At 38.2% G+C, this 11,038-nt stretch overlaps 1 protein-coding gene across 1 annotated transcript; it reads left to right on the forward strand.

Moving 5' to 3' along the window:
* The first annotated feature begins 4,340 nt into the window (after window positions 1-4,340).
* On the forward strand, window positions 4,341-10,799 carry LOC121960847 (holocytochrome c-type synthase). Its single transcript, XM_042510724.1, has 8 exons — window positions 4,341-4,420; window positions 5,503-5,617; window positions 5,741-5,788; window positions 6,124-6,257; window positions 6,414-6,562; window positions 7,332-7,451; window positions 7,547-7,633; window positions 8,709-10,799. Exons 2-8 carry the CDS (start codon window positions 5,509-5,511, stop codon window positions 8,905-8,907), a joined length of 846 nt encoding a protein of 281 aa, XP_042366658.1. The 5' UTR covers window positions 4,341-4,420; window positions 5,503-5,508; the 3' UTR covers window positions 8,908-10,799.
* Window positions 10,800-11,038: the final 239 nt, after the last annotated feature.

Here is an 11,038-nt window from a genome sequence, read left to right on the forward strand (position 1 = left end):
CCTGTAGGAGCACATAGGGATTTTTTGTGTGTTACTGGGGATTTTGTTTAAATATACTATCTTCAATTTGGATATCTTAGCCCAGCTATTAAGTGAAACCTCAAGGCAAGACCAGCATACCACAACTTAAGAAAGGTACATCATAAATAACATCCAAAGTCAAAACAGGAAGGTCTACGTTAGAGGTCAAGTTAAGACTAACAAGTCCCGAGTCAAAACCAGCAAGTTCCCTATTGAGTCCAATAAGTCCTAAGTCAAAAGCAACAAATTCTAAGTCAACACATATAGAGCCTTAGTCATATCCTGTATGTCTGAGTCAAGACAAACCAGTCTCAAGTCAAACTGAAGTCCTATATTTTACATTTTGAATCCTAAAAATGTCCTTATTTGTCTGTCTGTCAGTCTGCGCTACACACAGACACTGCTTACGTAATATGATCAGCTGCTGTTGAACTGATTCAAATGATATCTTTTGTCAGGAAAATGAAAAAGAGAAAATGACATCTGGGCATTTACTACAATATCATCACAGTAATATGTATCACAGATGTGAGGTAATCACAATCATGCATGAAACCATGAGAACACACATTTACACATTTATGAATCCATCCCTCGACCTTTACAAATCCTGGACACACACGCACATACACACACACACACACACACACACACACAAACAGATTTAGTAAATTTCCTTCAGATCCTCGGCAGGTCTCTAAGGCAAAGTGGCAGCATTACAATAATCCCATTCTTGGCACCGACTTGCTGCGAGTGTCTTGTCTACGTGCTGAAGTTCTGGAAGAAATTAGGAAACTCCTCTGCATCAATGTTTTCACCATGAATGAAGCAGCCTGTGGAAAATGCCAGGTTTTAATCAGTGAGACTGGCATTAAGTTTCACATTCTTTTGATTAATTGCAGTCTTGATGATTTTCAGGGATTTGGTCTGAGATTAAAATGTTCCATCAGTTCTCGAGGACTAAAAAAAGTCTTGGCATGATCTAAACCTCAACTACTTATTAATGGAACAACAAGGTTTTCAGATGTTATGGTAATAGATACCATTATCTTGAATAATATAACTCTGCAACTTTATCTGAGTTCAATGAATACACACACCATTACCACTTTCTCCCAGAACACTGGGAGTAGACTCTTGTTGTCAGGAGTTTGTGTTCTCATTCCAAGCACACCAAGAACTCCCATTAATTACACAAACAACTAATAGAGCCAAACCCAAAGCAATATCCTGGTGTCCAAGTCATGTCACAATATTAAGTCTGTTGTCAGTGTTGGTGTTTACAACCACAAGAGCACATAAGTGTAACAGAGCAATGAATTGCAAACGTTTGGAACTGTATACTTTGGGAAAATTCTTATAAAAGTACAAAAAAGAATCAAACCGTAACAATGAAGGTTTAACAAGGTGGTAAAAAAGGTCTTGGGTAAAACTCATGGAATGTGTTGATAAGTTCCCTCGTATTGTGGTTACCTGATTAATTGCAAATTTGTTTGGGAGTATGCACTGCTATAAAGCAATAGGGCCGTTTTACCCTTTATGACAATGTTACTCAACTTATGGATAGGGTGCTGTTTTCTAATTTACAGTACAAATAAAAAGATTCACACTGGGAATTGTTTTGTACTTCTAGTCTACATAATATACCAGGGTGCATAAAACAGCATCAAAATAGAGCTTGTTGCCAGTGAAGGTAACCCCCACCCCGTTCCTAAAATCTGAAACATCTTAAAATCTTAGAAATATTCTAAAATCCTACAAATGTCTTAAAATCCTCAAAACATCCTAAAATTTCAAGAAACATCCAAAAAGCCTAGAGATGTCCTAAAATCCTAGAAATGTCCTTAAATCTTAGAAATATCCAAAAATCCAACAAATGTCCTAAAATCCAAAAAATCCTAGAAATATCCAAAAATCCTAGAAATGTCCTAAAATCCTAATGTGCTAAACTCACAAATGTCCTAAAATCCTTGTAAAGTCCTAATATTCTAAAAATGTTGTAAAATGTGCTAAACTCCTAGAAGTGCCCTAAAATCCTTGCATGTATGGTGCTGCTGCAACTGGCCCCAGGCCTTTTGTTATTTTGCAAAAGTGGCCCTCAAGCAAAGCAAGTTGTGTATCTCTGCTTTATGGTGTCATCCATTAAAAAGCAATGAGAACAATATTATTTGGTTAATCTAATAATCATGTTTGTATTTCTTATTATTTCAGGGTTCTAACAACTACAAAAAAAAAAGAAAAAAGAAAGAAAAAGAGAAATTAAACTGACCACACACTTTAAATTTTGGGTCTCTACCAAATGGTTGAGACATCGGTCTCCAACAAGGTGACAGAATGAATGTACAAAAGGTCAGAGTGGGAAGAGGGGCTCAACAAGGGCCCATAGCTCATTTACACCTTGGGGCCCCTTGACATGTTAATCCAGTCAGTGGTAGATTACATGTAATCAATTTGGGTTTGGCACTGAAAATAAAAGTAGAATGGGATAAAAACAAATCCAATCTAACCCTGCTGTTCATGGAATAAAGTCAACATACCTCCATATCAAATGAGTAGTACAACCTTATGACAGTTGATACAGAAATAAATAATGCACAAAAATACAACAAAATTCAACTCTTTGACCTGGTTTCAGGATTTTCAGGGTTAAAGGTCACAGCACCAAAACATTAGAGAGGCCACTTCAATTACCGGGATACTTGGGAAAAATAATGATATTTGTGAGACTTTAAATAAATAAATAGATAAATAAATAAAATAAAATCATCAAGTCATCTTTTTTCTTTCTTTCTTTCTTTTATTTTTTCTCGATTTTAATAAGTTCACCATCACCATCAGTTAATAATAATAATAAATAATGAATAAAAATAATATTTTCTTACAGTACAAATATTTTTAGGAGTATCTAAACTCGAGTTCTTATGTTTCTGTCAACTTTAACTTTTACTCTAGGGATGGTGTGTGAATTGATGGATGGAAGACTTAGGGATTCAGAGGGAAGAAAAATGTATTTATTTCTTTAAATCCTTTAAGTTGTAATAAATACTTTATTTTTCTTTATGTGTAATGTACACTCAATGTTTTTGGTGGTGTATGTGACAATTAAATAAACTTCAGAATTTTTAGTATTGTGACTACTTGCTTTTTTTACATATACTTTTATATTCAATACCTACGTTTTTCAATATCATACTTTTGATACTTATGTACATTAAATATGAGATACTTTAAGGCTCAAGTAATACGTTAATAGGTGACTTCTACCAAAGTATAGCCTTTAGGGTTCTTCATCCACCAATGATTTACAGTAATTGCATGACAAAGTCTTAAACAATGATAGGACAAAGGCAACATAAAACTGTATTTTGGCGCCATCCAGTGGTCAGAAAACACCACTACAAGATGACCTGTTGTAACTCACTCATATTTTTGTAATTCCATAATCAGTACAGTCTTCAGGAATTTGTTCGTTATCGTTACTTTTGTTAAACCGTTATTGTTAAACCGTTTGTTTATATTATCACTGTGCATTTTAAACTAGCCATTTACTTATTATCATTTCAATACATTATTTTTGTTAATCATTTAATCTATTTAGGTATATTTTAATTGTTTATTATTCGTTATACCGACGGGACTAGATTGTAAAGCCACTGTTAGATCATAAGGGCTGTTTTATATTTTGTTCCCACGTGTAAAAATAAGTGGAAAAATGTCAGATATACAACAGACTAGAAAAACATTATTTTATAACGACAAAATAACTACTTTTTTCGACTTTTTTTTCTCATAAGAAACTCCGAAAATATGTGAGCTTTTTATCCCGTTAAATTTGCGACTTTATTAACTCAGACGTTAATAGCCGACTTTTTTTCCTCACAAATGTGTGACTTTATAAACGAAGAGAATATCATACTTTTTTCTCAGAAATTTGTGAAGTAAACCAAAACTAAAAAAAAACACAAAACATTTCCGACTTCCTTTCTCGCATATTTACGACATTATTCTTGGGAAATTCAGAGTTTTTTTTTCTCGGAATATTACCCCAGGTTTTTTTTGTTATTTATTTATTTTATCAGCAGTGGCCCTTATAAGCCGTCATACATTTCAAATGACTTTTATATTGTTATTGTATTTGAGTTATGTCATATTGCAGCTAATGTTATATCACCACTCATATGTTACGTATTAAGGCAATATGTAACCTCAAAATACAACCATGGATATAACACGTTACCAAACCATGCGTCGTGTTGTCCCTTTCAGCGTGATGACGTAGTGTCTTACGTACGGCACGTGCAAACCCAAAGTTAAGCAGTTCCGTACGTTCCGTGTGTCCTGCACGTTGACATTGGGACAGTAACCCGACTCAACAGCTCTCTGCTCACGTTTCTTTCAGGTTAGTTCGTCATTTCTCTCCCACTCTATGTTATTACGTCCTTCTTTGGGACTGAAGGTGTTGTCGTGCTGTGTTTAAAGGAAGTTAGAAATAAAAGCGAAGAAGATCAACAACATTTCGGCTAACGTTAGCATAGCCGCTAGGTAGTCTAGCTAACAGTGAATGGAAACAGCTAGCAATTTAGCTGCTCAGCCTCGTCATCAGACTGATTTGACAGTATGTTTGACTTAATTCTTTCTATACTATGTGTATGGCAGAAAAACCGGAAATGTTAGCGGTATCTTGAAGCAGGCTGGAAATTAGCTTAACGCTAGGTGGAGTTTCGATGCTAACGCTCACCGTGAGGTTACACAAGGATAACTTGTGCTTAGATCAAATGGCAGCCTCTTCGGACACTCTGTAGGTTTATATGACTATTTAATGTTTTGTTAGACCAGGAAATCACTTTAAAAACAATCTTTCGATTAATGTTGCACACTTCTTATAATGTTATTGTTCTGATCTTTGTTACAAAATGTTCTGATGCTTCTCTCTGTGTGTGTCATTGAAAGATGGTCAAACACACAGCTCACGCCCTTCATATGGATAACTGTGCTGAGATAAGTGGCCACAAACAGCAGTTAGCTCTTCTATGTCTGTCAGCTTACTCATTATGTATATGCCATCGTGTGATGTGGTTTTCGGGCAGGGCTTTGTTCTCAAATGTTACACACAGGTGTTAAAATAACGTGAGGATTTTATGCAGGGCTGCTGCTGCGGAGTTAACGTCACATTATGCATATTTACATCGTGATTGGTCCACCAGCGGATTGAGACATAAAATACAATGCTTTACAGTGTATCTTATAATAATTCATTGCGGAAGTAAGAAACATACTTCAATGCAGGGTTGATGTTTTGTACATTTTCACTTTGTCAATTAAAATAAATAAAGGAAAATATCAGTTTGTTATATGACAGAAATCAGCATGTTGGCCGACAAGATATTTCATTTAAAGCTAATATCTGCCAACACTGATGATGTGCTGACATTATCAGGCACACTTACTATCTTAATGTGTTGTGTGTGTGTGTTTCCACAGGGCAGGATGGGAGCCTCCTTGTCCACACCTGCTGCTCCTACAGTCAGGGCAGAGGCCATGATGGCCGCCCCTCCTCAGGGCTGCCCCATGCACCAAGAAGCTCAACCTGTCAAAGGTGCAGCTACGGGAGGGATTTCCTGCTCTTATGTTATGCTATGCTATGTTATACCTTTGTATCTTTAACAATTGTTGTTAAAAGTTGATAACATATTGTATTTTGTCTATCTGCCTTTCATAGTGTCTCCACCTTCAGAGTGTCCCATGCACAAAGCTGCGCCTGTAAAAGGTATACATTTTTATGTCATTATTATGACATTTTGTAATTATGTGGGCCGATTAAACTATTAGTGACATGCTTGTACCACTTACAGAACTACATTTCCCAGGAACACTGCAAGATAATTTAAAGGTCACATCGTAAAGTTTTCCTGTGCTAGATGAGTTTTGTTTCAGTTGATGCAGCCTCCTTTACAATTTTACAGTTTCTTTTCTGACGACACTTTTTCACATATTTCAAGCTTCATATTGTTGTATTGTTGAGATGACTGAAGGTTTTAGGATACCAGTGAGTAGGGTTTTGTACCCGTTATGCCTCAACCGGGTGCCCCTTGTTCTCTACAGCATCTCCCCCTTCGGAGTGTCCAATGCACCAAGCAGAACCAGGTCCAGCGCACCAGGACCGGGCCTACGAGTTTGTGGAGTGTCCCATGAAAGCTGCACAAGGCACAAAGAGCGACATCGACCCAGCAAATATGGTAACTGCAACACTTTGGTGAAGGAAAGCACTTCTCTGCGATGAGTTGTGTGTAATTACTGTTATTAAATGTTGTTTTCATGTTGCCAGAAATTCAATCTCAAAGGTAATCATGTGCTTTGTGATGATGAAGAGCTGTCACTCTCTGTTTGCACAGATGCCGCCTCCTAACCAAAAGCCAGCTCCAGATCAGCCCTTCCCACTCTCCGTCAGCAGAGAGGAGTCCACCATTCCCCGACACAACACAGAGAAGAAATGGGTGTACCCGTCTGAGCAGATGTTCTGGAACGCCATGCTGCGGAAAGGGTCGGTCCACGCTGTATGGCCTTTATTTACCAGCTCATCAGCAGACGTGTGCAGACATTTAACACAAATTGTTGGCTTTTTAAAGCATATACCATCTCCTAATGTAATGCTATCACAGCTTTAACTTTATAGGAGGAAACATGTAGTGCTCACCTGCTAGCATACATATTTAATCATATCTAAATGCCTGTAGTGGCAATGTTCTGCAAAGACAGAGAAAAATATACATTCAAGATTATAGTGACCACAGAAAACACAGTTTGGAAAAGAAATACACAAGATGACAAAAATCAGTAAAGACACCGCCTCAAAGTCATGGAATTTGCTGGAAAAGTTTTGGAAAACTAAGTGTACCCTGAAAGTTTTAGAAAATCATGGAATTGTGTTTCACAGACATGTAAAATAACACATGATGTTTTCAGACTGTCAGAAATATGAAAGTCTAACAATATAATTAGAGTTGCGCAGTTTTTACAGTTTTTGGCTGTGATAAATTTTATCACAGATTTAAGTTATTTTTTTGACATGCCTCCCCCTTTTCCACCCCCCCCCCCCCCAAATAATGAACAGCCCCTGAGTTACATTTAAATATTCAGTTCAAAATCTGTCCTGAATTCCTTTTTTTACTAAAACATGTTTTAAAAAGCCACTATATAGTCATGAAAAAGAACAGATAAATGCTCGTTTCAGTGAATGTATGGTTTTTATATGGTCTGCTCTGGGATGGAATCTTTGTCAGGTCTAACAGTCCGTCATGTTTGCTCTGCAGGTGGCGCTGGCGCGAAGATGACCTTGGTTCTCAAGACATGACCAACATCATTAAAATCCACAACCAGAACAACGAGCAGGCCTGGCAGGAGATCCTGAAATGGGAGGCTCTGCATGCAGAGTGAGTGTACAACCTGTAGAGGAGTTATCTTCAACATATTCTCTATGTGCTTTAACTTATTTGTCTTTACATTGTTATCCTGTGCTTTGTTGCAGTGAATGTCCATGTGGGCCGAGCTTGAAGAGATTTGGTGGTAAAGCCAAAGAGTTCTCGCCCAGAGCTCGCTTCCGTCACTGGATGGGGTGAGCTCCTTCACACTTTATCTGCCTCAACTTCACTCCATTATTGAGCTCTTCTCCTCACAAATAAAATGTAGCTTTATTTTATGTATGAGCCAAGTTTTTAAGATGATAAGATGGAACTTAAAGTTGTCAGCTAGCAGTTTCATTAATATGTGGCAGTGATCAAAAATATGAGGATGGGTGTGTATGTGGTTTATTTTTTTTTAATGCAGGAAAACCTGTCAAAGGCAGGCAGTAGATAAGAGCTGTGCAAATCAGCTCCCCGGCACATAGCTTTGCCTTTTTTCTTTCTCTGGTGTGTCTCATTTCAACATCACGGACAGGCTGTAAAACAGATTAGTAATCGGCAGAAAGCAGGATTAATGCAGCAACTATCCAGGTAACTAGTGCATTAAAAAAATAGTCCTTTAAAAAAACAGAACACACTACATATTACACCACAACTAAAACACTGCGGCAGTGTAAGCAAGTTAACAAAAAACAAACAAAAACATTGAAAGGTAGAAAAAAAACATCCTAACAAGAAATAGTAGAGAGGAGTGATTTGTGGGCTGACCCATAACTGGCAGGTCCTGAGGGTTGATCACTTCAGGGGAGCTTGTTAGAAAATTTCACGGATTTCGAGTGGTTCGGGTCATTAAGTGAGAAAGCAGTTTTTTGAGTAAGTTGTCATAATTTACAAAAACATTGTGCAATTATCCAATTAACACCCTCTCCACTCTGCCACCAGCTGCTCTCTCTGTGACTAGATTCAGGTTTTATTCCAAAACCCAGGCCAGAAAATTAGAAACATACTTTTACCTTACATTTCAGAATCAGCATATAAGACTAAAACAAGAGCAGCAAACATTAGTCATTTCTGATTTCACTGCTGTGGTGTCACAACTGTTGCCCAGAGAAAATGATGGCGTTAAATCCCCTGTCCTGCCAGAATCTGCCATTTCACAGGTAGAAAGCAGCATGAGTGGCTTCCACTGGGAGAGAGCTCACTGCTGCTTTAAAGGAGCTCACAGCAGCCTCTGTCATCTCATCTCTATGAAAGAATATTTCTGATGTGTCTTCTTCTCCTTTTCAGCTACGAGCTGCCCTTTGACCGCCATGACTGGATCATAGACCGCTGCGGGAAGGAGGTGCGCTATGTCATTGACTACTATGACGGTGAAATCAACACAGAGAACTACCAGTTCTCCATCCTGGATGTTCGCCCCGCCTTTGACTCTTTAGACGCCGTCTGGGACCGTATGAAGGTGGCCTGGTGGCGCTGGACCTCTTAAAGGACTGGCACACACGTAGATCACTTTGTGAATCCAAACATGGACTATGAAACTGGCGTTCCTCATTTTCAGCTCTTGACAAGATGTGCGGTGCTATGAAAAGAAACCTAAACATGACTCATGAAGAATACGAAACAGACTTAGACCACGTTTGTTTTAGTAAAACCTCACTCACTTAGTCTGTATGGAGCTTCATCTGCTAATCACATTGATTTCAGTGGAAATTCTACTTTTTGGGTTTGCAGGTCAGCAAGTGCATCTGAGCTAGTGGAAGTGTTTGTGTGTTTGTCACACGAGGTCACATGGTGGCTCACTGCCTCAGGTTATCTGTTCAGCTGCCTTCACTCTGCTCTCACTTCAGATCACACTGGAGGAATGTCTCTTGCAGACCCACTTTGCATTTCTGGAAAATCAGTCCCTACCTGCTGGAGTACCAGGTTTCAGGTTGAAAGTACTGATTTGGAAGTGTTCAGCTATCTGAACGGAGGCTTTGTGATAAATGTATGTGTAAACTGTTGTTGTTTCCGATTAGCATCATCTCACATGGCAGCTTTGAATCAATGGATCATTCTCTGGAAGTAATTATTTGCCACAATTAAAAAAAATCCACAAAAGTGCAGTGCCACTTGTGATCACATCATTGGTAATAATAGAAATAGCTTCTAAAATGTTGATTATTATATGGAATTCAAATTTAATCTGAGGTCTTTTGGAGTGTTGCTTTATGTTATAGTTGAGGAAGAGGCAGAAAACACGTTCAGTGCGTTTCCATGCACAGTAAGGTGGAGCTACAGTTTTAGCTCGATTAGGCCATTAATTTGGACTGCTGTACAGGGAGAATCCCTTTACTGACAGAAGCATGTCTGACACCAAGTAGGTGGAGATATGCCCCCTTTCAGGTAGCTGCTATTTGACCTTCTTCAGGTTGACCTATTATGTCTCATACAAAACAAGTTAGCAAGCACCACATATACATTAATGTGTGGGAAACGCAGCATACAATAGTGCTTTTGCAAGAGTGTTCCTAAAATGCTCCTTGTAGCTGACCTTTAACGTTGCACAGGCAGTCTGAAGCTCGATCAGAGTGCTGCTTTTGACTCTGGTGGCAGTTTGAGCTGAGCACACCGTGATGTGACCTGCTGACAGTTCAGTGTATCTGCTGTGATTGTTATGAAACTTCCTCTTCAGATCCATGCAGTCATATTTTCAGGAGCACAGTTATGAGTTTTTGTTTTGTCAGAATAATCTGTAGTGGTGAGATGGGTTTGACAGATTACCAAGATGACTGTGCAGTGGTTTATGGGTGTTGGTCTAGTTTGACCCAAAGGATATATATATAGGTATATTTTTTTAAAAGGACTTGGATGGAATTTAGCCTTGCTATGAAACCCTGTAACTCTGTTAGCCCATCCCTTTCTTGTTGCGGTTAGTTTGCCCTGACTTCCTTAGTTGGTCACATGACAGTAGCTTGTTTAGAAGTAAAATTTAAAGCTGACTGTCCATTTCACATGCTGTATCATCATATTCCTGCAGCATACTTCATATACTATATTACTTTCCTGTCTTATAATGGGGGTAAAAGTTCTGAAGTAACTTAAAAATCATTTTTATTTACCAAATGTACTTGGGTCTAAATCTGGTTTTGCTCTCGAAGTATCATCTGTAATCTCTCCAGAACTGTCTGAATCCTGTGTTTCAGCTTTGCTCTCTTGTTTTTTGTTGCGCTGATATTCAGATTTGTATTTATTGGTTGATGAATGAGTGTAGGCTTCTGTGTGCATAATCTTGATGCTGTTGTCCCAGTTAAAAAGTTCTGGTATGTAAAAAATAATTTTACTAGCTCTGGTGGTCAGCTAAACTATCAATAAAGCTGGTTGTCTTAACCCTCTGAATAATATTTGCCTTTCTCTTGGAAAAAATAAATCATTTCATGTTCATGTACTCAATGGCAAAACCTGGCCGCAGTGATTTGTACCAAAAGAGCACTAAGCCCTGCTTCCACCCAGCAGAGAGGTTCACTTCAGTTTGATATGATTTTTATTTTTTCATATCCATTGTGAAAATTTGTGGATGGTACCTTTAGTACCTTTAGAACGGTTACCATTTATCGTCTTTTTTCTGCTTGGGGTTC

Source organism: Plectropomus leopardus, chromosome 21 (assembly GCF_008729295.1).
Source record: "Plectropomus leopardus isolate mb chromosome 21, YSFRI_Pleo_2.0, whole genome shotgun sequence".
NCBI classification, from domain to species: domain Eukaryota; kingdom Metazoa; phylum Chordata; class Actinopteri; order Perciformes; family Serranidae; genus Plectropomus; species Plectropomus leopardus.